At 35.3% G+C, this 27,800-nt stretch overlaps 5 protein-coding genes across 6 annotated transcripts; 1 reads left to right on the forward strand and 4 right to left on the reverse strand.

The window, feature by feature from the left end:
- Window positions 1-5,918: 5,918 nt before the first annotated feature.
- Window positions 5,919-6,895, reverse strand: LOC129730719 (uncharacterized). Its single transcript, XM_055690268.1, has 4 exons — window positions 6,655-6,895; window positions 6,389-6,589; window positions 6,239-6,325; window positions 5,919-6,175 (listed from the first exon to the last, which is right to left on the reverse strand). The coding sequence occupies exons 1-4, from the start codon at window positions 6,721-6,723 to the stop codon at window positions 6,020-6,022; spliced, it is 513 nt and encodes a 170-aa protein (XP_055546243.1). The 5' UTR covers window positions 6,724-6,895; the 3' UTR covers window positions 5,919-6,019.
- Window positions 6,896-16,278: 9,383 nt separating this feature from the next.
- Window positions 16,279-17,308, reverse strand: LOC129731710 (uncharacterized). Its single transcript, XM_055691927.1, has 4 exons — window positions 17,114-17,308; window positions 16,844-17,044; window positions 16,696-16,782; window positions 16,279-16,634 (listed from the first exon to the last, which is right to left on the reverse strand). Exons 1-4 carry the CDS (start codon window positions 17,192-17,194, stop codon window positions 16,416-16,418), a joined length of 588 nt encoding a protein of 195 aa, XP_055547902.1. The 5' UTR covers window positions 17,195-17,308; the 3' UTR covers window positions 16,279-16,415.
- A 3,430-nt stretch (window positions 17,309-20,738) lies between these two features.
- On the reverse strand, window positions 20,739-21,919 carry LOC129729917 (nucleolin-like). The gene is made up of 4 exons (XM_055688829.1): window positions 21,491-21,919; window positions 21,234-21,431; window positions 21,062-21,145; window positions 20,739-20,996 (listed from the first exon to the last, which is right to left on the reverse strand). Exons 1-4 carry the CDS (start codon window positions 21,668-21,670, stop codon window positions 20,865-20,867), a joined length of 594 nt encoding a protein of 197 aa, XP_055544804.1. The 5' UTR covers window positions 21,671-21,919; the 3' UTR covers window positions 20,739-20,864.
- Window positions 21,920-24,307: 2,388 nt separating this feature from the next.
- Window positions 24,308-25,353, reverse strand: LOC129730727 (uncharacterized). 2 transcript variants are annotated; one of them, XM_055690280.1, is made up of 4 exons: window positions 25,336-25,353; window positions 25,160-25,242; window positions 24,707-25,105; window positions 24,308-24,596 (listed from the first exon to the last, which is right to left on the reverse strand). In XM_055690280.1, exons 2-4 carry the CDS (start codon window positions 25,229-25,231, stop codon window positions 24,456-24,458), a joined length of 612 nt encoding a protein of 203 aa, XP_055546255.1. In that variant the 5' UTR covers window positions 25,232-25,242; window positions 25,336-25,353; the 3' UTR covers window positions 24,308-24,455. The 2 variants fall into 2 exon arrangements, with proteins under 2 accessions (XP_055546255.1, XP_055546254.1); XM_055690279.1 differs by lacking the exon at window positions 25,336-25,353 and having other exon boundaries at window positions 25,160-25,306.
- Window positions 25,354-25,793: 440 nt separating this feature from the next.
- On the forward strand, window positions 25,794-26,575 carry LOC129731793 (uncharacterized). Its single transcript, XM_055692101.1, has 4 exons — window positions 25,794-25,883; window positions 25,938-26,129; window positions 26,191-26,277; window positions 26,334-26,575. The coding sequence occupies exons 1-4, from the start codon at window positions 25,839-25,841 to the stop codon at window positions 26,463-26,465; spliced, it is 456 nt and encodes a 151-aa protein (XP_055548076.1). The 5' UTR covers window positions 25,794-25,838; the 3' UTR covers window positions 26,466-26,575.
- Window positions 26,576-27,800: the final 1,225 nt, after the last annotated feature.

Below are 27,800 nucleotides of genomic sequence, written 5' to 3' on the forward strand. Positions count from 1 at the left end.
TATTAAAAGCGGGCACGTTAAATTTTTCCGGTACCTTCATAAGTTTTCTGTTTCGTAGTTTCATTCTAGTCGGGTGGAGAAACCTGACTTTTATTACTTTTTAAATACATCAACTTCGTTGCCATGTACAGAATACGGATGGTAATTTTTTTATTTCGACTAGGGGAGGAGTACCAGTTATGGCCTATAGAATTTTAAATGGTATATCGACATAACTGATACTTTTGCTCTTATGCGATATAACCATAACTGGTGCACCTGCCATAACTGGCTCACCTACCTTATTTGAATTTTATTTTTCAGAGTGAAATTCCTGGGAATCAGTCTATTGTATGAATAAAGTTAACCAATTATTCAGTTCTTTAATCCTTCAGATCTTCCAACAATACCCTCACATTAGGGTGTCCCGAAATAACGTTTTGTCAGATAGTCTGGGGGCTCAACCGGAAAAAGTTGGTTATGGTGTAACAAAAAAAAACTTTTTTATGGCGACAACTCCGGAAAATGTTAAGTCGACGTTTGAGTTTTATAAAAAAAATATATTTTTCACGTTTTTTTTCTTTCAAATTTTTTTACCACTTAAAAATCCTGTAAAACCGAGCCCGAATATAGGGCGGGGGCCTAGCGTGATTGGTAACGTCTCCGCCAACCACACTCGACGCCTAAGTTCGAATCCCAACGCCGATATAGGTGTCGATGGTTGTGGGGTGGCGTGATCCACTCACAACCAACCCAACTGGTGGCTAGATTCAATCCTAGTCGACACCGGGAGATTTTCTGAGGCGAAAAATCTCTGGGATCACGCCTTCCTTCGCATGACGATGTAAAGCCGTCTTGAATCGTTGTTCAGCTATTAGAGTTTTACTATGGAAAGAATATTGTAAAATGTGAAAATCTTCAGTGTGTGCAAAATCTAGTCAACCATTCTTATTCGTTTGAATCTGTATCGATATACATAGGGTAACGGGGGTATTTTGGCCAGCTTTGGGAAGTGTTCGCACAGTTCATTAAAAACAAACACAGGTTTTCAACATAAATACCGACTCTAATATACCATTGTTAAAAGTTAAGAGTCTATTTTAATATACAACGTTCAACAATATTGAAAAATATCCTAGGAATATCAAAATTTCTACGAAGTACTAAAAACATATTTTGGTCCACCAAATTTTTACTTTGGCCCACCTTTATATCTAGAGACGTGTATGGAAATAGTTCGGACTAATTATATTTAAGATCATCATCGGTATTTTTAAAGCAAAAATAGTGGGTTTGAGAAAAACATCCTTCTGCTGTGATTTTCTGTAAATTTTAGGCATTTAAAAATGAAATGATTTGGCTTATAGCGGTTTGACAGGCATTCTCATCCAATTTCATATCGTTAAATGTGATAAATTAAGAAATAATTACCTGTAAATTGTCACAAGCTGCTTCTTTGTTTACGCGCAACAGCCGAACGGTAAACAAAGAGATGTCAAAACTTGGCATGGCCAAAATATGTTCGCTTCAGAAAGAGGGAAACATATTTCGACCATGCGTTTGTTGTTTTTCCAACATGTTAGGGTATACAAACTGTTTCTATGACATTTTATTGATGTTACTACAACAACGAATTGTTTCAAAAGCATACATATTTGTTACAATAGCTTCCGGACGTTGACTTGTAGGTATTACCACTTCCTCTTGACTTTGGGTTGACTCAGCTATGACTTTGAATATGTATGAACTAATTCCAAAATAACACTACCTAGAGCCAGTTTTTCGCCGAAAATTATAGTGTAGTATGTTCAATGTTGCATGCTAAGTTTTCTAATATTCATTGAAATAATCAAATAAAATGCGTAAAATGTTACCGGGTGGGCCAAAACATGCATGTGGGCCAAAATACCCCCGTCACCCTAATAGGCGCTGCAGATTAACAAGTATTTATCGTTGCTTGAAGCCTGAACGATGTCGTCCAGCAGGGTGGCGACTCAATTTCCAAAAATAAATTCCCTGATATTCCCTGATGTTCCTAATTTTTTCCCTGATTATTCAAATTTATTTTAAACTGATTTAAGTTACGACTATCATAGGTTTTTCCACCTAAACCTACTAAAAAGGATCAGACTTGAACTGATTCCTGCTGAAATTCCCACCAGTAATTGGAACAGTTTAGCTTCGGTTTTGCTAACTTGAAACTTGAACAAAAATATTTTTTGTTCAGAAACAGTGTTTAATAAAATTGAAAATAAAAATACACTGGATGACAAAAGTGAAACAAAGTTTTTGAAATTTTGGTTGGATCAGTTGCATAATTGTTTCAAAATCTTGACTTCATAACTTCATGACTTCATAGAAATTAACAATTTCGCAATCAAACCTTCAGGCTAAACACTGTCGAATGCTTTTTTTATGTAAAGAAGAGCAGCTCCACTTGAATAACCTTCAGATTCATCAGCTCGTATCATCATAAATTGATTGGTTGACAACTTAAAACCTCGGCTTGTTATCCGGTTTTAAAATTTGAGTACTTTTGGCATTTTTCCATGATTTGGCAAAATGATCATTTTAAAACAGTTTCTGAGAATTTCTCAAGAACTTTAACTGCTTTTATACTTTTGAAAAATTTCAATGATAGATTCAGTCTCATTTAAGTTAGTTTCAATCAATCCTGCTGGTAATAATTTCGGGGTAGAAATTTGATAAAATTAACGTGTGACTTCGTCTTTAATTGTACTCACTATATTTCGAGATATGAACACACTCAAACTATTGAGCAAATCTTTGAGTCTTCTGTTAATTGGTTGCAAAAAAGTAATCACCATTTTTGGTTACTGGAATATGACAATAGCGATAGTAAAGCTTGCTCAGGTGATGTTAGGCGGTGCGTCAATAGTTCGGAAGCAATTGCAAGAAACCGAAAAAAAAAATCTCGTCTAACCACTGGTTTTTATAAAAAGGCGTAGTAATTACCATAAAATGCGCGCACTACTTAATGACTTGTTAATAAATCTAATTCAGAACTAACTCCGTAAAAAAATCCCAAGCCTATAAAATTTTCCCTGATGACTTCTTAAACTCCCTGATATTCCCTGATTCCCCTGATCGAAAAATTAATTCCCTGATATTCCCTGATTCTCCCGGTTTTTCCCGGTAGTCGCCACCCTGTCCAGACTTACAGTTAAAAAAGATATTTTAACAGGCGCTTTCCGAAAGAAGTTAACTGACACATCTTCCATCTAAACAATACCTCTTGTTTCTACCGATTCCGTCGTAAAAATAATAAAATATCAATTTCCGAGAGTATTGCTATTATTGCGTCAGAGGTCATTGCGATCTGGAATCAGGCCGGTCTCCTCCACCAAGTTGAACGAAACGTTGTAAACAAAATTTTGAAAGTGAAGTGTAGTTTGCAATTAACGTTTATGTTACGTTTGCAATTTTTGTTTTGAAGTGTAGTGAAAAATTGCAAACGTATAAAGCAGAGTTATAAATTAAAACATGTAAAGGCGATTCAAGAGCAGAGGGCGTTTGAAATACAGTTGAAAACATTCTTCAACATCGTGATGTGTCATAAAAAAATCGTATACATTACAACAACTTGATTGAGGCATCTGTTGATGACTATTTGAATAATGTAAATAATAATTAGTTTATAGAGTCTCACAGACGGTCTCGAGGTACGACGCTGGCCTAACAAGCCAGTCGTCATGAGTTCGAGTCTCGGCTCGGGACTGTTAGTGTCAGTAGGATCGTAGCGCTAGCCCCGCAATTGTCTTGTACACTAATCAGTCGGCTGCGAAGTCTGTGTATAAATAAAACAGAGGGTCGAGTTCCGAATCGGGATGTAGCAGCAAAGGTTCGCTTAGTTTTTTTTTTATAGCGTAAATAAACAGCTGAAATAATCGAAATAATCAAGCTGAAATAATCGAATGACATTTTCATTGATTTGTGAACTTGAAAAGTTGATTCATTGCATGTCGGAACTAAAAATCAAAACCTAGCTATACGACGTTTTCGTTGAAAAGTTGACTTAATGTTGCCCACACTGAAGATTATCACATTTTACAATATTCATTCCATAGAAACTCGAATATCCCAACAAATATTCAAGATAGGATTTTTGTGTCTTTTGGGGAGTTTTTCTTTTGAAAATCCTTATCTTTCTGTGGTGTAGAATGGCTGCTTGCGTAAAGTTTGGTACGCTTTTTAAAGGTTTGATTTCAGAAAATACAAGAATCAAGAATTTTCAGAAGAGCTAAAAAATTTGTAACAATGAAATTTGAACCACAACAAGCCGTAAGATTTTTTTTCTTTAGTTTGGTTCGGTTTTACGGAATTTTTAAGTGATAAAATAAGAGAATTTTTTGAATTTTTTCATAATACTTGAATTAGCACATCGACTAAACATTTTCCAGAGTTATCGCTATGCAAAAGTTTTTTTGTTACACCATAACCAATCATTTTCCGGTTGAGCCCCCAGATTATCTAACAAAACGTAATTTTGGGACACCCTACCCCACATCATCCAAGCAACCAGAAGTTCGAATTTCACTCAACAAAGTGAAGTGAAGTTCACATAAGTTTCAGATTTAGTCCCGCGGAACTTTCTCGCTGTGCAACAGGACGCATTACTTACAAACTGAACTTCATTCTCAATAAAGTATCGTCAATACTCGAAAGCAAATTGAAAGTTCATAAAAAACTGCTCGATCGCCTCCACACGTGAACTTTAAAACCCCTGAAATTAAAGTTCGGTTAACATTTTATCCGTACTTCTAATCAGCATGAAAGTTCAAGGGAAGCTACTTGCTTCATTTGCGAATTAGACTTTTTAGGTTACCTATCCTCCCCTTCCAGATGGTCTAACAAGCCAGTCGTCGTAGGTTCGAGTCCCAGCTCGGGAGAGACTGTTAGTGGCAGTAAGATCGTAGCGCTAGTAAGTGTCCTGTACACTAAAACAGTTGTACCGCGAAGTCTGTATATAATAAACAGAAGGTCGATTTCCGAATCGAAATGTAGCAGCAAGGCTTATCCTCCCGTTTATTTCAACCAGAAATCCCACATAAGATCAAAATAATGGTCGTAGTGGTCCAAATCTTACAAAAAAAAACAGAAATCAATAATAGTTTGATATATCGTAATTTAGTATTAATTGGTCATTGACAAAGTAACCACCGACTCCGTTTAACGATCAGAAAAACTGAGCAGTTTTCATATGGTGAATGAGCATTGAAAAGGTTACAAAAATTGCAACATTCCTTCATCAATAGCGTTTTTGTTTTTGTTTTAAGTTTTGCGGTTCTAGATAGTTTAAATAATGCGTGCCATCGTTTTATTATTTTCAGTCTTATGTCATTTTTCATCATCCATTTATGATCGTAAATTCATCAGTTGACACTTTGTTCTCGTTATCATGTACGATCAATCAATCAAAACACATGACACAAAAAAAAAATCAATATAACAATATTTTTTCTAATTCTAAACAAAATTACAATTTATACCACGAGCGCACTAAGTTTCTCAAATCTTTGTAATTTAGATGCTAAGTGCTGAAGAAATTTCAAAATTATTGTAGGTAGGGTGTCGACTCGAAACCTGCCGAAGACAATCGATACCCTATATTTTTTTACCAAATAGAAACTTTAAATTGGATTTAGTTTCATTTATCATGTCGTAATGCCACAAAATATCGAATCGAAAATTGGTCGCAGTGACGAAGATACCCAACACGGAAAAACAACTTGTCATGTTTGCTAAATTATTTTTTTGTGATTGAAATGATTAGAGCTATATAAAAACTGCCTCATAAAACACTAAAATGTTGCTTGAAATAGGATAGCATTTGATCTACATTCAAATTTGGTTGAACGTTCACAATTAATAAATTAATTCACTTAAGGGATTTTTTTTCGCTCAATACAAAAAAAGTATTTGTTCCGTGAAATTTATTACACTGTTTTATTTTTACTCTGTCATTCTGTTGACAATAAATCTGTTTTGTATTGCTTTAAATTATTAAGAAATCTGTTGTTTATTCGGATTCGTCCACTAGTCCATAAGTTCGACTTACTTTTGCTAATAGTTTCCTCAAATTGACATCTATGACGGCTGTGTATTCAGACCCAACTCTCAAATATTCCTCCAACAAAACTCGCATAATTTCTAGCTTAGTTCGTGCCGATTGTAACTATAACCACAAATGAATTTTATTTGTATTATAATTATCGATTTAGTTTTCACTTTTACGCACCTGTATGACTTTATCATCCACTATACGCGGTGTGTAGTGACACTTCAAATAGTGTTCTCTAAATTCGTCAAAATCAACGAACAACTGCTGCTTGGTATAGAAAAACGTACCATAAGTAAGCATATCATTCAATCAATTAGCCAAACTTACCGAGCAGCAGAATAGTTCTTCGTATTTCTGATTCCAGCAACTGTACTGGCTAATGGATTCATACTTGGCCAGCAATTTTTTAACAGTCTCTCCGATATCGTTGAACAAGCGGTGATAACGTTGAGGAGGAACCCGCTGTTTACCCACTATACTGTCAAATTCCTCCAAGAAGTGTTCCAGATCGGTTGCGAATTTAGCAAGCTATTTGAGGCAGAATACGCGATTAGTGTTTTTTTCTTTTCCGAAATGTTTAGATTTTTTTTTACATTTTGATATTTTTCTAGTGCCCGTTTCCGGTAGTCAATTCTGATGAAAACTTTCGGTTTTGCAACCATTTCGTGTCCTCGTCTCGAACTTTAGATCCGATCTCAGAAAGGGAGGAAGTAGTACTGATCACAAATTGATGGAAGCAGCTTGTGACAAGCGACTATTTTAAATCCGATTGATGGCGCACCTGTTTTGTTCTGATCTATAGAAAAGGCTAGATTTTGGCACGAACTTTCTAGTGCAGTGAAACGTCACGCGAATGAAGTGACGATTTAAGCTTGTGTTTAGGGTTAAGACTGTTACCTAAAATAGATTGTTGAACAGATTGTGACGTTTTTCCAACGATCAACTTTCATTTCCGAAGATGAACTATTTTAATTATTTGTTTACTAGTTGAACATTCCCGGCGATGCTCGGGATCAAAGGTTTCAAAGATAGATTTTTTTTTATATTTCATTGCTGCATTAGCTCAACTCACTTCAAAAATATAATTTACATCTTATACTTCCATCATCTCTTTAAGTAGGGTGTCGAACGTCTTCGTCAGTGGTTTTTTTCGGACCTTTTTTGCATAAGATTGCACCAGTAAAACTACCGAAGAAAACCACTGACGAAGACGTTCGATACCCTACTTCAATATTCTGAGAACGTGCAGAACGGAAATACCCATATTGGATTGTTTTTTGTGATTTTGGGCTGATTTACAGAAACTGGAAGTCACCATTTTGGGTTTCAAAATGACGTATGGAGTTCCATTTTCGAAAGTAATGAAATTGTTGGCCAAATATCACTTTAGAAGTCATAAATTTGCATGTTTCATGTAGTTTTGTGAATAATATATCAAATTTAGTAATCAGATACTTGTTATTTTTCTTCAAATATCTTTTCTGAACGTTAACAAACATTTTAACGAAAAAAAAATTGTGTCATCGCTATAAAATGACGTATGGAGGTCCACTTTCGGAAGTATTGAAATTTTTGGCCATATATCACTTTAGGTTATTTTCCTGAAACTGGAAGTCGCCATTTTTTAATCCACAAAACTTTGTAGAAAATAAGAAAATAAAAGATTTTTAATGCTTAAGCTGCCTCTTAATCGATATTCAAACAAATGAATCGTAACCTTTCCTGCAGCTAAATGTGAGTTCTAGTTTGGATTAACGGAAAAAAGTAAAACAGTAAGATTAAGAGCTGAATGACCTTCTGGTTAAAAGCTCTCTAATAAAAATCAAATTCAAATGCAAAAGTACAAAAGTAAATGGAATGCCGTAAAATGTAACTATTCACAAAACTACGAAAACATCAGAAATGTAAATTGTTCATACTCGAGACATGGGTTATTCTGCAAAAAAAATTGTAGATGAAAGAACAACGAACATTTTATTGCAAAAAAAACAAATCATTGAATTTTGATTCAGAGGCGAATTGCGCATAAAAAGTCAAAGTTTCGCATGTAATCGTATAAAAACGTATAAATTTAAAAAAATATTTTTCGGTGATTTTCTGTATACTGTATGCTGTATGTGGTCCTCGTGGCTCTGTGTTTAGCGATGTCGATTGGCTCCCACACGGTTGTGATATCGGGTTCGATCCCCGATCAGGTCGAGAATCTTTTCGATCTGCAATTTTTCTCGACTCAGCTCTGGGGCACGGTGTATCGTTGTTCTTATCCTACAACATGCAAAATGTGCTAAAACAATATCGATAACGAATTTTCTCAACTAATCTGGTTGATCGAGAGCGCTATTAGAAGGCTGCAATATTGTTGTGCTGTATACAGAAAATCATCTTCAAACATACATTTTATATTTTAAAATAAACAAACATTTTAATGAAAAAAAAATCACATGTCATCGCTTTTAAATTAGATTTAGAGGCAAATTCAGCATAGAAAGTCATAATTTTGCGAGTTTTACGTAGTTTTGTGAATAAAATCTCAAGTTTTAGTAATCAGATACTCAATATTTTTCCTCCCATGTCTTTCCTGAACGTTAACAACAGTTAAAAAAAATCATATGACAACGCTTTGAATTTTGATTTAGAGGCAAATTTAGCACAGAAAGCCATAATTTTGCGTGTTTTCGGTAGTTTCGTGAATAACATCTCAAGTTTAAGTAATCAGATACTAATTATTTTTCCTTACACATCTTTCCTGAACGTTGACAAACATTTTAATGAAAAAAGAATCACATGTCATCGCTTTGGAATTAGATTTAGAGGCGAATTCAGCATAAAAAGTCATAATTTTGCTTGTTTTACGTAGTTTTGTGAATAAAATCTCAAGTTTTAGTAAACAGATACTTGTTACTTTTCTTCAAATGTCTTTCCTGAACGTTAACAAACATTTTAATGTAAAAAAAAAATCACATGTCATCGCTTTAAATTTTGATTTAGAGGCAAATTCATCATAAAAAGTCATAAAGTTGCATGTTTCACGTAGTTTTGTGAATAATGTCTCAAGTTTTAGTAATCATATACTATTTATTTTTCCTCAAATGTCTTTCCTGAACATTGACAAACGTTTTAATGAAAAAAGAATCACATGTCATGGCTTTAAATTTTGTTTTAGAGGCAAATTCAGCATAAAAAGTCATAATTTTGCAAGTTTTACGTAGTTTTGTGAATAAAATCCTAAGTTTTAGTAAACAGATACTTGTTACTTTCCTTCAAATGTCTTTCCTAAACGTTTACAAACATTTTAATGTAAAAAAAAACACATAAAAATATGGCTTTAAATTTTGTTTTAGAGGCAAATTCAGCATAAAAAGCCATAATTTTGCAAGTTTTACGTAGTTTTGTGAATAAAATTTCAAGTGTTAGTAAACAGATACTTGTTACTTTCCTTCAAATGTCTTTCCTAAACGTTTATAAACATTTTAATGTAAAAAAAATCACAAGTCATCGCTTTGAATTTTGATTTAGAGGCAAATTCAGCATAAAAATTCATAAAGTTGCATGTTTTACGTAGTTTTGTGAATAAAATCTCAAGTTTTAGTAAACATATACTTGTTACTTTCCTTCAAATGTCTTTCCTAAACGTTTACAAACATTTTAATGTAAAAAATCACCTATCATCGCTTCCAAATTTGATTTAGAGGCAAATTCAGCATAAAAAGTCATAAAGTTGCATGCTTCACGTAGTTTTGTGAATAATATCACAAGTTTTAGTAATCATAAACTATTTATTTTTCCTCAAATGTCTTTCCTGAACATTAACAAACGTTTTAATGAAAAAAGAACCACATGTCATGGCTTTAAATTTTGTTTTAGAGGCAAATTCAGCATTAAAAGTCATAATTTTGCAAGTTTTACGTAGTTTTGTGAATAAAATCTCAAGTTTTAGTAAACAGATACTTGTTACTTTCCTTCAACTGTCTTTCCTAAACGTTTACAAACATTTTAATGTAAAAAAATCACATGTCATCGCTTGAAATTTCGATTTAGAGGCAAATTCGGCATATTTTTGCTTGTTTTACGTAGTTTTGTGAATAAAATCTCAAGTTTAGTAATCAGATACTAATTATTTTTCCTCACATGTCTTTCCTGAACGTTAACAAACATTTCAGTGACAAAAAATCATATGACAACGCTTTGAATTTTGATTTAGAGGCAAATTTAGCACAGAAAGCCATAATTTTGCGTGTTTTCGGTAGTTTCGTGAATAACATCTCAAGTTTTAGTAATCAGATACTAATTATTTTTCCTTACACATCTTTCCTGAACGTTGACAAACATTTTAATGAAAAAAGAATCACATGTCATCGCTTTGGAATTAGATTTAGAGGCGAATTCAGCATAAAAAGTCATAATTTTGCTTGTTTTACGTAGTTTTGTGAATAAAATCTCAAGTTTTAGTAAACAGATACTTGTTACTCTTCTTCAACTGTCTTTCCTGAACGTTAACAAACATTTTAATGTTAAAAAAAATCACATGTCATCGCTTTAAATTTTGATTTAGAGACAAATTCATCATAAAGTCATAAAGTTGCATGTTTCACGTAGTTTTGTGAATAATGTCTCAAGTTTTAGTAATCATATACTATTTATTTTTCCTCAAATGTCTTTCCTGAACATTGACAAACGTTTTAGATAAAAAAGAATCACATGTCATGGCTTTAAATTTTGTTTTAGAGGCAAATTCAGCATAAAAAGTCATAATTTTGCAAGTTTTACGTAGTTTTGTGAATAAAATCCTAAGTTTTAGTAAACAGATACTTGTTACTTTCCTTCAAATGACTTTCCTAAACGTTTACAAACATTTTAATGTAAAAAAAAACACATAAAAATATGGCTTTAAATTTTGTTTTAGAGGCAAATTCAGCATAAAAAGCCATAATTTTGCAAGTTTTACGTAGTTTTGTGAATAACATCTCAAGTGTTAGTAAACAGATACTTGTTACTTTCCTTCAAATGTCTTTCCTAAACGTTTATAAACATTTTAATGTAAAAAAAATCACAAGTCATCGCTTTGAATTTTGATTTAGAGGCAAATTCAGCATAAAAATTCATAAAGTTGCATGTTTTACGTAGTTTTGTGAATAAAATCTCAAGTTTTAGTAAACATATACTTGTTACTTTCCTTCAAATGTCTTTCCTAAACGTTTACAAACATTTTAATGTAAAAAATCACCTATCATCGCTTCCAAATTTGATTTAGAGGCAAATTCAGCATAAAAAGTCATAAAGTTGCATTTTCACGTAGTTTTGTGAATAATATCTCAAGTTTTAGTAATCATAAACTATTTATTTTTCCTCAAATGTCTTTCCTGAACATTAACAAACGTTTTAATGAAAAAAGAACCCCATGTCATGGCTTTCAATTTTGTTTTAGAGGCAAATTCAGCATTAAAAGTCATAATTTTGCAAGTTTTACGTAGTTTTGTGAATAAAATCTCAAGTTTTAGTAAACAGATACTTGTTACTTTCCTTCAACTGTCTTTCCTAAACGTTTACAAACATTTTAATGTAAAAAAAATCACATGTCATCGCTTGAAATTTCGATTCAGAGGCAAATTCGGCATATTTTTGCTTGTTTTACGTAGTTTTGTGAATAAAATCTCAAGTTTAGTAATCAGATACTAATCATTTTTCCTCACATGTCTTTCCTGAACATTAACAAACATTTAAGTGTAAAAAATCATATGTCAACGCTTTGAATTTTGATTTAGAGGCAAATTTAGCACAGAAAGTCATAATTTTGCGTGTTTTACGTAGTTTCGTGAATAATATCTCAAGTTTTAGTAATTAGATACCTATTATTTTTCCTCAAATATCTTTCTTAAACATCAACTAACATTTTAATGAAAAAAGAATCACATGTCATCGCTTTGAATTTTGATTTGGAGACGAATTCAGTATAAAAAGTCATAATTTTGCATGTTTTACGTAGTTTTGTGAATAATATCTCAAGTTTTAGTAATCAGATACTAATTATTTTTCCTCGAATGTCTTCCCTGAACATTAACAAACATTTTAGTGAAAAAAGAATCATATGTCATCGCTTTGAATTTTGATTTAGAGGCAAATTTAGCACAGAAAGTCATAATTTTGCATGTTTTACGTAGTTTTGTGAATAATATCTCAAGTTTTAGTAATTAGATAACTATTTTTTTATAACTAATGTCTTTCCTGAACATCAGCGAACATTTTCATGTTAAAAAACCTACATGTCACCGCTTATTGTTTTTGATTCAGAACGATTCAAAATGATGATGATTACTGTACACCACAGAGACTGAGGGAATAATATCAATAAGATCAAGCGTTACGGAATTCCATTTTTATATAGTAGACTAGTTGAACGCTCCCGGCGATGCACGGGATCAAAGGTTTCGAAGCCAAGATTTTTTGTTTGCTTCATTGTTGCATTAGCTCAACCCACTTAAAAAATATTTCACATCTTATATGTCCATCATCACTTTTAGTACTTCAATATTCCGAGAACGCACAGAACGGAAGTTTCCTTATTGGATTGCATTTTGTGATTTAAGGCTGATTTACAGAAACTGGAAGTCGCCATTTTGGATTTCAAAAAGACGTAAGGAGTTCTACTTTTGGAAGTATTGAAATTGTTGGCCAAATAGCTCTTTAGTTATTTTGCTGGAATCGGAAGTCGCCATTTTTTATTTCTATTTTTATTGGCACTCACTTGTAACCTTATTCACACGATTGAAATGATTTCATTTTGAAAATGTCACCGAAAAAAATAATTCTGCTCCGTGCATTAAGTAAAGTGACCCATAATTGTAGAAATGCTACATTTTGCGGTGTTTTTATTACTTTTGCATGATAATACATCACGACTTAATGAAATGATCAAGCTTTTACAACATTATCAAGCTTTTACAACAATGAAATAACTTTTTAGATAACTTTTTTTGATGATTTTATAGACTAAATGATCTTGAATGCCGAAAGCGACCCATAATTGTGTCTTTTGCTATGCAAATGATATTTTTCTTCCTAACCGATTTACACACATCAGCTGCAATAAAACTAATTGTCGATCGAAAGTATACATCAGAACACAGAAATAGATAGTAAAGCATTCGTGGTTGATAATTTTTCCGATTTTATATTCATTTTTGAACTTTCAGGCAACACGTTGACTGACCCATAATTGTAGAGGGACTGTATAATACGTATAAATTTCAAAAAAAGTATTTTGATGGGTTTTTCTGTATTCTGTATTCCCCGTGGCTCTGTGGTTAGCGATGTCGATTGGCTCTCACACGGTTGTGATATCGGGTTCAATCCCCGATCAGGTCGAAAAGATTTTCTTCGGCTCAGCACTGGGACACGGTGGAACGTTGTACTTATCTAACAACATGCAAAATGTGCTAAAAACAATATAGATAACGAATTCTCCCAACTAATCTGGATGATCAAGAACGCTATTAGAAGGCTAGCGTGCGATATTGTTGTGCTGTATACATAAATCATCTTCAAACATACGTAGTTTTGTGAATTATATCTCAACTTCAGCATTGAGATACCTTCTATTTTTCCTCAAAACGAACGAACATTTTAATGAAAGAGTAATCACATGTCATCGCATTGAATTTTGATTTAGAGGCAAATTCAGCTAAAAACTCATGATTTCGCATGTTTTACGTAGTTTTGTGAATAATATCTCAAGTTTTAGTAATCAGATACTTTTTACTTTTTCTCAAATGTCTTTCCTGAATGTTAACAAACATTTTAATGAAAAAATAACCACATGTCATCGCTTTGAATTTTGATTTAAAGGCAAATTCAGCATAAAAAGTCATAATTTTGCATGTTTTACGTAGTTTTGTGAATAATATCTCAGGTTTTAGTAATCAGATACTTTTTATTTTTCCTCGAATGTCTTTCCTGAACGTTAACAAACTTTTTAATGAAAAAATAATCACATGTCATCGCTTTGAATTTTGGTTTAGAGACAAATTCAGCATAAAAAGTCATAATTTTGCATGTTTTACGTAGTTTTGTGAATAATATCTTAAATTTTAGTAATCATATACTTTTTATTTTTCCTCAAATGTCTTTCTAGAACGTTAACAAACATTTCAATGGAAAAATAATCACATGTCATCGCTTTGAATTTTGATTTAGAGGCAAATTCAGCATAAAAAGTCATAACTTTGCATGTTTTACGTAGTTTTGTGTATACTATCTCAAGTTTTAATAATCAGATACTTTTTTTCCTCAAATGTCTATCCTGAACGTTAACAAACTTTTTAATTAAAAAATAATCACATGTCATCGCTTTGAATTTTGATTTAGAGGCAAATTCAGCATAAAAAGTCATAATTTTGCATGTTTTACGTAGTTTTGTGAATAACATCTCAAGTTTTAGTAATCAGATACTTTTTATTTTTCCTCAAATGTCTTTCCTGAACGTTAGCAAACATTTTAATGGAAAAATAACCACATGTCATCGCTTTGAATTTTGATTTAGAGGCAAATTCAGCATAAAAAGTCATAATTTTGCATGTTTTACGTAGTTTTGTGAATAACATCTCAAGTTTTTGTAATCAGATACTTTTTACTTTTCCTCAAATGTCTTTCCTGAACGTTAACAAACATTTTAATGAAAAAATAACCACATGTCATCGCTTTGAATTTTGATTTAAAGGCAAATTCAGCATAAAAACTCATAATTTTGCATGTTTTACGTAGTTTTGTGAATAATATCTCAAGTTTTAGTAATCAGATACTTTTTATTTTTCCTCAAATGTCTTTCCTGAACGTTAACAAACTTTTTAATTAAAAAATAATCACATGTCATCGCTTTGAATTTTGATTTAGAGGCAAATTCAGCATAAAAAGTCATAATTTTGCATGTTTTACGTAGTTTTGTGAATAACATCTCAAGTTTTAGTAATCAGATACTTTTTATTTTTCCTCAAATGTCTTTCCTGAACGTTAGCAAACATTTTAATGGAAAAATAACCACATGTCATCGCTTTGAATTTTGATTTAGATGCAAATTCAGCATAAAAAGTCATAATTTTGCATGTTTTACGTAGTTTTGTGAATAACATCTCAAGTTTTTGTAATCAGATACTTTTTACTTTTCCTCAAATGTCTTTCCTGAACGTTAACAAACATTTTAATGAAAAAATAACCACATGTCATCGCTTTGAATTTTGATTTAAAGGCAAATTCAGCATAAAAACTCATAATTTTGCATGTTTTACGTAGTTTTGTGAATAACATCTCAAGTTTTTGTAATCATATATTTTTCATTTTCCCTCAAATGTTTTTTCTGAACATCAACAAGCATTTTAATGTAAAAAAAAACATGTCACCGCTTATTATTTTTGATTTAGAACGATTCAAAATGATGATGAATACTGTACACCTCAGAGACTGAGGGAATAATATCAATAAGATCAAGCGTTACGGAATTCCATTTTTATATAGTAGATTATTTGCTCAGGTACACATACATGCGATTAGATGACGAAATCTGTTGAAAATACTATCTCGCTACTTAAAATTAAATTTTTAATGATATTGCTGAACAAGGCGTTATATTCCTTGTCATGTGCGAAAAAAAAAACAAACAACAAAAGCGAAAAACAGTTGCCCTTAAATATTATAGCTTTTCAACCATTTCTTTGAATTTTATTGCCCCTGGAAAAGATAACTTTTTCAGAGACTTAAATGGGTTTGAGCCAACGTAGTAGCTATGAATCCGGTGATCAATTACTCTGCGGCCTTTTGACGCACTTCTGCATTCACTAGGGACTCCAAAATTCACAGAAATTGTTAAAAAGCTATAATCTTTTCTGGGAATCTTTTTCTCGCTTTTGTTAACCAGTGTTATCTCCAAGTTCTCACAATTCACAATTATTGGGTGTTCGCAAACACAGTATGCGAAATTGAAAAATGTATTTTTTTCGAATCATGGCGTTTAGGAACACAAAAAATGTTCTCAAATTGATAATTAATAAAGCTCAAACACCAAAGTTACTGCTTTAAAATTATCTTAAAGGCATTGAGTCTGACGCAAAATAACTAAAACATTTTCCACCAAGCAATCACTTACTTTAAAGCTGTGAACAAATGTCGGAGCCGGATTTGTTAGGGAAAGTTCGGTAACTGAAGAATTTTTTATAAATGAAATATTACTCTCGCGTATCACCAATTTGAAATATATTTATTGGTATTTTAATTAATATAAATTCATTTCAGTTAGGAGCCACAAAATCACCAGAAAAATTACATATCAAATGAATTGAAGGTCATTTTGGTAAACTAAATTTCAATCCTATTGTTTCGGTCGATATTCTCTCCATCTGTAGATAAGATAATCTGGTTTTTCCACCTTGTTGCTTCTGGCTAATTCATCGTTAAGTATAGTTCGGCGTATATTCTTTAATAATTTCTTCATGTTGACCAGCAACACCGCAGAATGCTCTGTCCCGTAATCCAGGTACTCTTGCAAACGATTTCGAAAGTGCTCCAGCTTTCCATGACCCGATTCAAGCTGTAGGAAAATATGTATAAGCACAGCTTTCAGAACTACTTTCATTTAGATATTTGGTTACCTCCACTATATTTGGGTGCACTAGTCGTGGTGTGTAATGGTATCGAAAATAATGCTCTCGGAGTTCATCGTAATCTTCGAAGAGAGTCTGAACATTATTGAAGGAATAATTACATAGTGCATATAATTGAATACGTGTTTATACAAACCCCACAGCAGAACAATTCTTTAAACAGTTGATTCTTTGTTTTCTCACGATCAATTTGGTTAAACTTACTAAGTAACAATATCAAGTTACTTTCGATTTCCTGCAGGTGACGCTGATAGTTGCGTCGATAGACGCTTCTGTGCTCCACCACCATATCGAACTCCTCCAGGAAATGTTCCACATCAGTTGTAAACTTTGTCAGCTGTTTAAAAAATGCAAATTGTTTTGAAAATTTCTTGTTTTGTCTGCGTGTTATTTTGGCTCACGTTACATTGCGATATTTATCACTGAAGTCCAGAGTTCGTTTCCGAAAGAATTCCTTAGACTGCACCATCAGCTGACTTTTGTTCATCCAAACGTATAAAACGCAATAAGTCGACTAAGAGTAAAAGTGTCCTACCAAATCACTGCGGTGGGACAATTTCCATCCGGACAAAGGAGTTATTTTCGCTCACGTTGACTCGTGTTTTGGCATGGCTTAGTATCAGTTTAGAGAATTCACTTGAATTTTTCAGAATCATAGCTAAATTTATATCTAAACTTTGTTGATGTTCACAAACATACATCAGTGTTGATGACTTGATTTGGCAAATACAATAAGCAAAAATAAAGGTAATAAAGAATTAACAGTGACTCATGCATTGAGCGGCGATACTTTGAACTGCTATATTTTGTTAGCGAGCAGTCCGGTAGGTAAACGACAAATAATATTTTTTTAATTCGATTTTCTCTGTTTCGGCTAAATGTTTGCACTTTTATTTGATATAACCAACTCAAAGTCTGTAAGCACTGTCCCTAGCTTAGTTGGTGAATTTTATTTTTTAATCAGTATAAAATTCTGATAAATGTTGATGGTTGTGAATTGTCACTATCGCTCTAGTAATACTTGTTTTATATTAAAAAAAATATGAACAACAATTCATTCTGTTACCGGATTCCCTTCTTTCGGGTTCCAGTACCCCAAAAACTCTTTATTAGCATGCCTCCATTTCCAATTTTTTTAACCCTCTAGTGCCCAGAGCCGCCTTTAAACGGCCTTCATTTAAACCTCTAAAAAGCTTCAAGAAATACTTAAAACATGTTTATGAAAATTCATAATGATTTTTTCGAAGTTCGTCTGAAAACTAAACTTGGGCACTAGAGGGTTAATATTGGCGCGCGACTTTTTGTTTCTAGGTCCTTGTTTTTATAGATAAATATTTTTACTAGTAATCCTTTTTTGACCCTTTCTGAGGCAATAGACTGGTCAAATTAGTTGCCCTAAACAGATTATAGCTTTTTAACCATTCCTGCGCAATTTCGTGCCTTTAGCCATTGTCAAAACGCGTCGGTCATTTCGGATCTTTCGCAGGGCGGAGGGTTCTTTTTTGACTAAGTCTTTCACTCAAGACGTAGACGTTTTTGTTTCCCAACCCACGTAAATTCTAAAATCCGGGAACATTTTTTGAATTAGCGCGGTATCGCGTAAAAAAAACCCGCGTTAATTCAAAAATCCGTTTAAAAAACCGCGTAAATTCAAAAATCCGTTAAAAAACCACGTGAATTAAAAAATCCGCGTAAAGAAACCCTCGTAAAAAAATTCGCGTAAAAAAACCTGACTGTATAATTTCCTCGGTCTTTTGATATCTTGTCAAATTGACAGCTGTTAACGATTCATATAAATTCCTATATTTTTCAACTGTTAATACTCTGTCAGTCAGGTTATGGGTTCTATTACAAGAGTCGAATAGACTCGGCTCGATCTTGTATTTCAAAAGAGACGAGATTCTTGCCGAAGCTTTTGTAATACGACTCTGTTTATTAAATACAGATTTCGCATCCAGCTGTTTATTGTACAGGATAGTTGCGAGACTAGCGCTACGATCCTTCTGACAATAATAGTCTCTCTCAAGTCGAGGTTCGAACCTACGACAATTGGCTCGTACCTTGAGACCAACTTTTAATTTCAATATAAGCCTTATTACTTCTCAACGCTGGACTATTTTTTTCCTTTGGTTTCTAATTCTAAAAAAATTCAATTTGGAATTTTGCAATTTAAATAGAAGTCGTTCTAAAGACTTGAAAAACAGTTTGGCATTCTTCACATCTGTTTTATTTTGTTATTTGAAGCGGTTCAATAAAATTTTCGTGAAACTCCCTTTTCAAGCAGTTTTAGCAGCGTCCTGGCGTTTCTGGAAAGTTTGTTTGGAATCTGTGCACAACTATATAGGCTGGGGTGCCAACCAAAATGGTCATTTTGAGAAACCCTATACAAAATGTTCACCTGCCCGAAAAAACACCCTGTGCGAAATTTCAACTCAATCGAACCTAGAATGGGTGGCGCAAAGCGATTGAATTTTGGCCTTCAAAAATCCAAAAATTAACCCAACGGAATGGGATGCATGAAATTCCAGTTTTTGAAATTTTTTTTGGTGCCAGATGGCTCATAAATGCACCAAGAAAGGCTTTGATTTGCTTTGGCTCAAAAATGCATGAAACGTCGAGATCAACTGAAGAAAAAATTCATGATTTTGGTAATTTTTCGAATTTCTCAAGGTCAAACTTTAATCACTGCGCCACCCCGTTTTAAGTCCGATCAAGCTAAAATTTTGCGCAGGGTGTTTTTGATTACTTTTTTCCATGTAAGTGATTGGCACCGTAATATGAATGAATATTTTTTCCAACTATTTTTTATGACAAAGTAACGAACTCTATCGATAAGCTTTTTGTCATCCAGATATTTTTTGCTAGGAACTTGAATTAATAATATTAGTCCTGAATATCAATGCAATGTTAACTTCAGTTTTTATAGTTCGTTATAGTTTTATTTCTTACAATTTTTTTATATCGGACTTAAAAAGTCTTAAAGGCTATTCCCACTGCTTCCGTTCCGGGACCGGGCCGGGACCGGGCTCGTCCGGGACTTTTCATGCATTCACACTGCGCCGTGCTTGAACCGTGCCTGCGCTGCGCTCTGGCTGAGAAATGTTGATGTGTGTATGTGAAAGAACGTCTTTCTCTTTTTTTCATACCGCAGCTCACTCCGCGCGAAATATGTCACTACAACATACACGCATCCACCCGAGTGCCTTCCGTGCACTCTCCGGCCAACACAAAGTATCGTCGGCAACGATAGTTTTTCTCTCGCACTGCGGCAGCACGACGGCAACTCAACTCTGTCCCGGTCTGGGCACGGCGCGTCGGTGTGAATGCGTTCATAAGAACGCATGCAATCAATCTCAAACGAGCCCGGACGACACGCGGAACAGCCACGGCCCGGTCCCGGAACGGAAGCAGTGGGAATAGCCCTTTATACTATTGATGAACGGAGTCCTGATAAGTGAAAACTGTGTAGTACCAGCTTGTTCCTGCGGAAACTAAGTATAAAGACGGCAGACATTGTCTTGAAAAAAAATCGATGTATCGCAGCGGTTCTCAACCTGGGGTACGCGTTCCCTTGGGAGTACTCGAGAACTCTTAGAGGGTACGCGAAAGAAAAATCAGCAATGGCGGACAAAGCCATTTTTCTTTATTATACTTTATTTGTTGTTCAATGTGCTCTTAACACATGACTGAAGCAATCAAACAGACCATAGTTCAATTTGAGACCTGAACTAGACTACTACAACAAGATCTACCACTACTCTCTCCGACTCTGCGAGAACATTCGAGGCCATGGGGTACAGTCGATATGAAAAAAATCGCCAAGGGACAAAAAAAGGTTGAGAACCGCTGATCTATTGAGTTTCTATTTTCTGTTGATGCTAATTGCGGTACATTTTTTTAAACCATGCTGTTTCGACTTCCCATTGTCTTTAATAAATACGATGCAGATTTATGTTACGTTCAGAGCAAATCGTGCTTATTTTCAGACAATTTAGGAAAGGCTCGGAAAAAAGTAATCAAAAACCTTGTCATTCTTCTGTAATGATCTCCTGCTCACAAATAGTCTTATTATTTATTTATCATAAACAGTTGTTGGCAAGCTTTAAGCAAGACAACAGTCGAGTAAAGAAATACGATAAAGTGTTTATAGGTATTTTTCATGCTCCTGCCAGAATGGTGTTGGTTTTCCGCAGCAGTCGCCTGAGCACAAACAGTAACTCCTTGTTAACAACCCTTCCTCTGACCTTGTACTTCCGGCACCATTTGCGATAGGCAGCAATTGTTTGTATCTATTTGAACGAGATTAAAGTCATTATGACTGACTATAAATATGATTCCTAGTACATTTGCTTACCTCTGGCAGTGTAATGCGTCTGTTTTCTTTTTTATGAGTTTCTTCGTAATGTAACGTGAATTCTTCGTTGTTGAGTAGTTTTTCCTGTAAAAAGATGATAAATTTAACGAAGTTCCATTTTTATAAATTTAGATATAGCGATCGGTCCAATGTTTCGAAAGACTCAACGTACCCCACAGCATTTTATATGCAAACAGAGGTAATCCTCCCTCGGCAGTTCATTCATAATGAATTGGTGAAGTACAGCTATCATGATCTCTCTCAACGGATTCAAGTTTTTGAGAAACAAAGATCGGTTTTGGTTCCTGTTTTCCACCATGGCATCATACTGATCTAAGAAATCCTTTGTCACTCGCATGAAGTCGTGTAACTGCAAGATATGAGATTTATGGTTATTCTATAATCCATAATGCCACGATGTGGTTCTACCAGCTCAAATTTGGACGCCCCAGCTTCTTCTTCGGAGAGTGGCTCTTCCTCCGCTTCCTCTTCTTCTGATTCTTCTTCTGGTTCTTCAGCAACGGGCTCTGGCTCAGGCTCTGGCTCCGGCTCGGGCTCTGGAGGAGGAGCAGCTGCCCCCTTTTTTACAACCTTCTTTTTCACCGGCATATTTCGGCTTGTGAATTGAGATTTTCCCTCTCTTTCAACCAATATGTAAGATTTGCTAAGAGACAATCACTTTATCACAGTTTGCACGAATTAATGCGTTTGTTTCACATCCAAAAGCCACTGAGGCTCAGCTAATAATGAGATGCTATCGAAAGGCATGAAGGAAATTAAATTGATCTAGTATGATCGTATAACATAGACCGATCGGTTAACGAGTCTCGTCGGTCGTCGTTTCCGTATGGTGTATGACGAATCTGACACGCCAATCAGGCGGCGACTGTCGTGTCATTGAATTGAACAACCTCTGCTGCTGTTAGAATTTTAATTTGTGCTGTTGGTGATTTGCCAAACAAAATTGTGACGTTAGATACCAACTTTAGGAGCGTTTGTTTACCTCATATTGTGGGCATTTCCGTACATTAACATTACTATAACTCAAGTTGTTTATTAGAAGCGCAGTTAATTAAGTGTGTCAACAAACATTTCACGTTATTTTCTTTAATTAAAAGGGTGAACGTTGAAGTTCAACTCCAATTGTTGATAACTAAGGTTAGACCTGGATATATTTTTCTTAAATTCCTCTTTTGATTGGTTTTTTGCAGAATTTTGTCTCAGAATTCAATAAAACTTTGTTACTGGTAAGACGAAATAAAAACCTTAAAATTAAAACTTGAAATAAAAAAATCGTGGAAGGTCAGAGAATTAAGAAAAATGTAATATTCAAATATAATAGAAAAAACGAGACGTTCTTTTCTTTATGTAATGCTTGAAAAGCATTAAGGCATACTTTTTTCCTTATATTATATGTTATTTCTGTAATACTTGAGAAGCATTTACGATAACTTTTTTCCTTATATTATAAGTTATTTTTGGAGATTTAGTCGTGCATACGGATTGTTTTTAAGTTCTGGGCTCAAAAGACCCAGCGTGTTTCAAAGCATAATGCCTAGCATTTGCTATCCCTACCTACACGTGGTACTGGAATGGGAACTTTGTCGTATACCGACAGGGAAGGGCGAGCTGTTCTCCTTCGAGGACATGTATGCTGCCGTGAGATGACATTGTGACGTAGATCGAAGTGATCAGTTTTTCAGTACGGCCCAAAAACGAATGCATTTCTTTGAATTTTTGTATTGAAATGGTGCCTACGTCACTTTGTTTTTTTTTTGATTTTATGCAAGGTACGAATAAGTAAAAACGAAGAGGAAGATACCAAAGGATAGGTCTTGGAATAATAAACGAATTGGCATGAAAAACCCATTTTCGAAAAAAGTGGAAGTTCCATGAGAAGGTAAACCAGCCTCGCTGAGGTTTTGCGCCGCAAGCCGACATGTTCAACGACGTGGATGAGAACCTTCTTACGAGAGCTAGCAAGATGGTTGACAGGTGGAAGGATTACTTCGATAGATACCTGGAGCGGTATCTCGTTTATCAATACTGACTACAAAATACTCTCGAAGATACCGTCGTCTATCATCTTTGAACATGAGGTTCGTGGGCCAGTACCAAGCGGGCTTTATGGACGCCCGTGCGTCCGCGGACCTGATCTTTTCGATCTGACAGATTTTACAGAAATGTTATGAATACAACGTTCACACACTCCGCATCTTCATTGACTTTAGGGTGGCCTATGACACAGTCGATCGAGAACAGCCATGGCAGATCATGCACAATTCCAGATTCATTGATATACTATCGCGTTTGATGAAGGCCACTATGGCGAAAGTGATGTGCTACGTGCGTGTTTCGGGGATACTCTCCAGCCCCTTTGAATCGCGCAGAGGGTTGAGACAAGGTAATGGACTTTCCTGTTTGCTGTTCCAGGTCAACACCCGTAGCAAACCTACACCCATTAAAAGCAAAAGCCAACCGAATCGGACAGCAAATAAATGCGTTGAAAACTAAACACATACCAGAGGGTAGTTCCAAGGAGAAGTGGAATAGACGAAGTAAAAGTAGACGGCGATGAACTTGAGGCGGTCGACAATTTTGTGTATTCAGGGTCTGGTAACCGCCGACAAAAACACCAGCAAAAAGATCCAGACACGCATCCATGTTGGAAATTGTGCCTATTTTTTCACTCCGGAAGAAACTTCGATTAAATCAAGTACGACGACGCATGAAGTTGGCGCTATGCGGGTAGTCCACCTCGGAAGCGAGACAACAACACTTCTCGGCGACAACAACAGGAGGTGCTGCAGTGGTGCAGTACGAAGGCACATGCATTAACCATAAGCTACACGCGCAGCTCGGAGAGGAACCCATTGCACATCTGGCGATAAGCCTGCGATGGGGCGGTCACGTCGTAAGAATGCCGGGCGACAACCTTGTGAAATCCTTGTGAAGCTTCTCTTAAGCATTCCAACCGGCATCAGAAATAGAGGAGCGCTGGGTGCACGATGGTTTGACCAGGTCGAAGGAGACATGCGGGTGATAAGACGCCAGGGAAACTGGCGAAACACAGCCCAGATTCGAACACTACCCTGGCTCTCGTCTGATTGGTGAGGTATGCAAGACTTTGTTTTTTCCAGTTATGGTTCTTTCTTGAGTTTTCTCATGAGCAGAAAAATAACTATGATATTGACCTTGACCGGGATAAATATCACAGACTTTTCTTAATATTATTGCTCTATAATAAACAATTCTGCAAAAATCTTCTCCTACTAGTCTTTTATTTTACAACTTTATACAGTTTGATTTTTCAATTCACTTATCTTTTATTTATTTTACGTAATTTAGATCAATACATAAACATCGATGTAGCTTAACCCTAACTCAGAACAACTTAATATCGAATAATAGGAATAATTTTCCGTAAAATTTTCAGCAGGAAAAAGCTCAGCGTGCCGTTCGATTTAATACCACTCCGCACGAATTTGTCTAGTTCATGTCGAAAGACACACATTTTGAGAATTGCAGCCTTCATCTAAAAATAAAATAAAAGCGTAATGAATGTTTGTTTTGTTTAGTTTAAAGCGTTGCAATTGATGACGATGGGCCACACACAGCAGATGATGCCAGAGCCAATATACTGACCTCGCACGTGTTTGCCTCGAAAAGATAGTGCTTCTCGTGTTCAGCGTGGTAATGTGTTCGTAGCATTGTCAATGTTTTAAATTGCTGTCCGCAGCATTCGAGCGGTAGCTTTTCCTTGTAACCCTTCACTCGGATACCGTACTCGGGAATGACCAGCTCCTTTGCTTCTTTCGGCACTGCTTTGGGTTGTGGTTGACCGAATCCTGCGAATGGATCGGGCTCCTTATCCGGTTTTGGTTCTCGCCATTCAACTACAGTGAATTCCGACAAGATCTGAATTATCCGGTAGCGAATCTCTTGCAAGTAGTAATAAAAAAACGTTCCGTAGAGATCTTTGTGCACAACAATCTGGTCGAAGTCCACGTTAAATTGTTTAGTGTGGTTGATAGTTCTCTGCAACTGCGATTTAGAGTGGGGTCAATAGATGCCTGCACTTGAATTTTCATATCTCACCTTATCCCATTGTTGCGCCTCTTCTACCGAATCGAATGTAGGCCGCAAAAAGAAATCTTTCATTGTCGACATCCTGAACAGTACTGCCCCAATGCAAAGTGAATCGACGTTTCAATGATCGTTATACGAGATTGATTGTATGAGAAAGGATTTTATATGAGTTTATGCGGAACTACCTTCCTTTCACCGTGTTTGTGTTTTGCATGGTTTATAACGGAATTTGTTTCGTTTACAATACCATGTAGCTTGCTGTGGCGCCGACCGAATGACGTGTAGGTATGAGCGGTACAATCAATATCTACTTAAAACGGCATTCTTATACTCCCATTTGCATTTTTGTGAGAAGAATCAGGGATAATTTGTGGTTTCAGATAGAGCATCGAACGCTATTGGCAATGGTTTTCTCCGGCCGGGTTTTGCATAAGATTGTTGCAGAAAACCTGCCACAGAAAACTACTGCCGAAGACGTTCGATACCCTATATCTCTCAAAGCTTTTGCAGAAAAAAAAATTTTTTTTTGAGAATGCTTTCCAAGCGACTTCGAGAATTAAAGACGAACTTTTGCCGATTGCATTACATAACATGCATAGTTTCGTTTTCTAATCTGGGAATTGCTTTGCCTTTGGCAGTCACTCACGGTCAGCCGTTCTGTCAGAATACACCAGAGCCAGATTAAAACATGGTGGCAAATTTTGATATAATTGATCCAGTTCAAAATGAAATGGTAATGCAATAAAGGCACAACATTTATAAAACAATTAATCAATATGTTCGACAGTTAGTGACATTAACGGCGGATTTGAAAGGAATCCTAGCTGATTATGATGACATTGTGCTACACAAAGAGTTTTATCGATGTACATTCGTTCATATACTGAGTGTACTTCGAAGTAAACTGATAACTCTACTGAAACAATATAGCACTCTACCGAAGGAAGATTTTGAGGATAAAGAAATTAAATGCTGTGGGGTGAGCTAAATTTGTAGTCCTTTGGCACGCTAAGTCTGGATAACAAAAAATAACTTTGTAGATTCTTTTTAAAAAGAGGCAATGCTTTCTAAACCATTATGCTAAAATACACAACCAAAAAACACTACAATCAGCTACTCTTTGCGAGGTAAATTAAAAGGAAATCATATTACAAACGTACACCAACATGTCATATTTTTTCAGTTAAAAATGGCGCTTACAAAGATAACATTTTTCGAACGAAGTATTCGCCAGTATTTGGCAGGGGGCCGAATTTCAAGCTGTGAAATGCTTTTCAATTTGAAGAAGGTTCTTAAAAAATCGACACGACACTAGAGTTTTAAAACAACGGAGTTCTACTATGCTATTTCTACATACTAGTATATCTGAAATGGGAATCCTGCTTTCCATGTGTGATTTGGAATAGTAACAAATATATCTTCTGTGGAGCTATTGTTGGTTTGTGTATATTCTTTATATACTAGGTGTATTCATTATTTGTTGTCGAATTGTAATTTTGTTGTCAACAATATTACAATATCCGCGAAATCTTACCTTACCAAACTGTCTTAAGACGTGATGTGGGGTACGGTTCATGGCTGCAGATCCCTAGCTTTGCAGTCTGCATAGGGTCCTTAGAACCGTCTTTACCGGGCTGTCGTCCAACATCCTCACGACATGTCCAGCCCACCGCAACCTGCCAATATTACGGGGTGGACGATCAATAGACGCAGAACCTTTCGCAAGGGCGCGTTGGTCATGGCCGTAGAGGACAACCGGTCTGATCGGTGTTCTGTGGATGGTGAACTAGGTGCGGCATCGAATTCTACTCGATCAGAGTTTCCTGTAGGGACCGAAGTATGCGCGATTTTCTGCCATAATGTGCCGAAGAATTCACCAGTGAGCCCAGTTACACGGACTCGTCGCTCACTTTTTATTTTCTCACCACTAACCTGAACTCGAGGTGGGAGGTTTTTTTTTGTTAGGGAATAAGAATTACGTTGTTCATTGATGTGAACTTTTGTAATATATGGATGGGGAGGTTAATGCCTTTCTTTCATGTACTTTGTCTTTGTTTGACTTCCTCTTTTAGTCCGATCCGCAATGTTGGTACCGTCGCACAGTGGGCCAATGAGGCAAAAAGTGGAGCTTAATTCCATAGCGCCTTCCATCTCATTTTGGCTGTCTTCGAAACAATTGTTTGTATGAATGACCCGCATAATCGCAAACTGCCAAAAATATGAAAAGTTGACTATACTAAAAATAAAAAAAATCACAGAAAGGTTCACCCAACGCAAACGGGGAACATTTTATTGCTTTAGGGCATTTTTTTATTACTTATTGTGTCTTATGACTGCGCATTATACACAAAAAGTAACAAACAAAAAGTAATAAAAATTATGACGGCCACACGCTTGTATGTGTTTCTGCAGGAGAACATACAGCCAAGCACCGCAATGCATGTGTTAGCGAGACTTCACTCGCTGCATTTGTATTGATGCAACGATCAGGTTCATTTTTGTGCTCTTCATCCACACATAATCAGAATCTCAACCGTCAACCTCAAATGTCTAATTAGAAACACTTTCGTTTCGTCCCCCAGTGTTTACTTGAAATGGAAATATGTAATACTGTCTGACCAGAGTTGCCGCAGTTGCGAATATTGTCTGG

The sequence above is a fragment of the Wyeomyia smithii genome, chromosome 3 (genome assembly GCF_029784165.1).
Source record: "Wyeomyia smithii strain HCP4-BCI-WySm-NY-G18 chromosome 3, ASM2978416v1, whole genome shotgun sequence".
Taxonomy (NCBI): Eukaryota; Metazoa; Arthropoda; class Insecta; order Diptera; family Culicidae; genus Wyeomyia; species Wyeomyia smithii.

Coding starts and splice junctions, on each gene's coding strand:
- LOC129729917 (XM_055688829.1), bottom strand. CDS start 21,670: ATGCCGGTGAAAAAGAAGGTTGTAAAAAAGGGGGCAGCTGCTCCTCCT. Junction 21,432..21,490: donor GGGCGTCCAAATTTGAGCTG/GTAGAACCACAT, acceptor CATATCTTGCAG/TTACACGACTTCATGCGAGT. Junction 20,997..21,061: donor GACGCATTACACTGCCAGAG/GTAAGCAAATGT, acceptor TCGTTCAAATAG/ATACAAACAATTGCTGCCTA.
- LOC129730719 (XM_055690268.1), bottom strand. CDS start 6,723: ATGGTTGCAAAACCGAAAGTTTTCATCAGAATTGACTACCGGAAACGG. Junction 6,590..6,654: donor CACTAGAAAAATATCAAAAT/GTAAAAAAAAAT, acceptor TGCCTCAAATAG/CTTGCTAAATTCGCAACCGA. Junction 6,176..6,238: donor TGGATGATAAAGTCATACAG/GTGCGTAAAAGT, acceptor TTGTGGTTATAG/TTACAATCGGCACGAACTAA.
- LOC129730727 (XM_055690280.1), bottom strand. CDS start 25,231: ATGTCGACAATGAAAGATTTCTTTTTGCGGCCTACATTCGATTCGGTA. Junction 25,106..25,159: donor AGGCGCAACAATGGGATAAG/GTGAGATATGAA, acceptor TCTAAATCGCAG/TTGCAGAGAACTATCAACCA. Junction 24,597..24,706: donor TCGAGGCAAACACGTGCGAG/GTCAGTATATTG, acceptor TTTTATTTTTAG/ATGAAGGCTGCAATTCTCAA.
- LOC129731793 (XM_055692101.1), top strand. CDS start 25,839: ATGGTGGCAAATTTTGATATAATTGATCCAGTTCAAAATGAAATG. Junction 25,884..25,937: donor ATCCAGTTCAAAATGAAATG/GTAATGCAATAA, acceptor TATGTTCGACAG/TTAGTGACATTAACGGCGGA. Junction 26,278..26,333: donor AATCAGCTACTCTTTGCGAG/GTAAATTAAAAG, acceptor ATATTTTTTCAG/TTAAAAATGGCGCTTACAAA.
- LOC129731710 (XM_055691927.1), bottom strand. CDS start 17,194: ATGAACAAAAGTCAGCTGATGGTGCAGTCTAAGGAATTCTTTCGGAAA. Junction 17,045..17,113: donor TCAGTGATAAATATCGCAAT/GTAACGTGAGCC, acceptor TTTTTTAAACAG/CTGACAAAGTTTACAACTGA. Junction 16,783..16,843: donor AAGAATTGTTCTGCTGTGGG/GTTTGTATAAAC, acceptor AATAATGTTCAG/ACTCTCTTCGAAGATTACGA.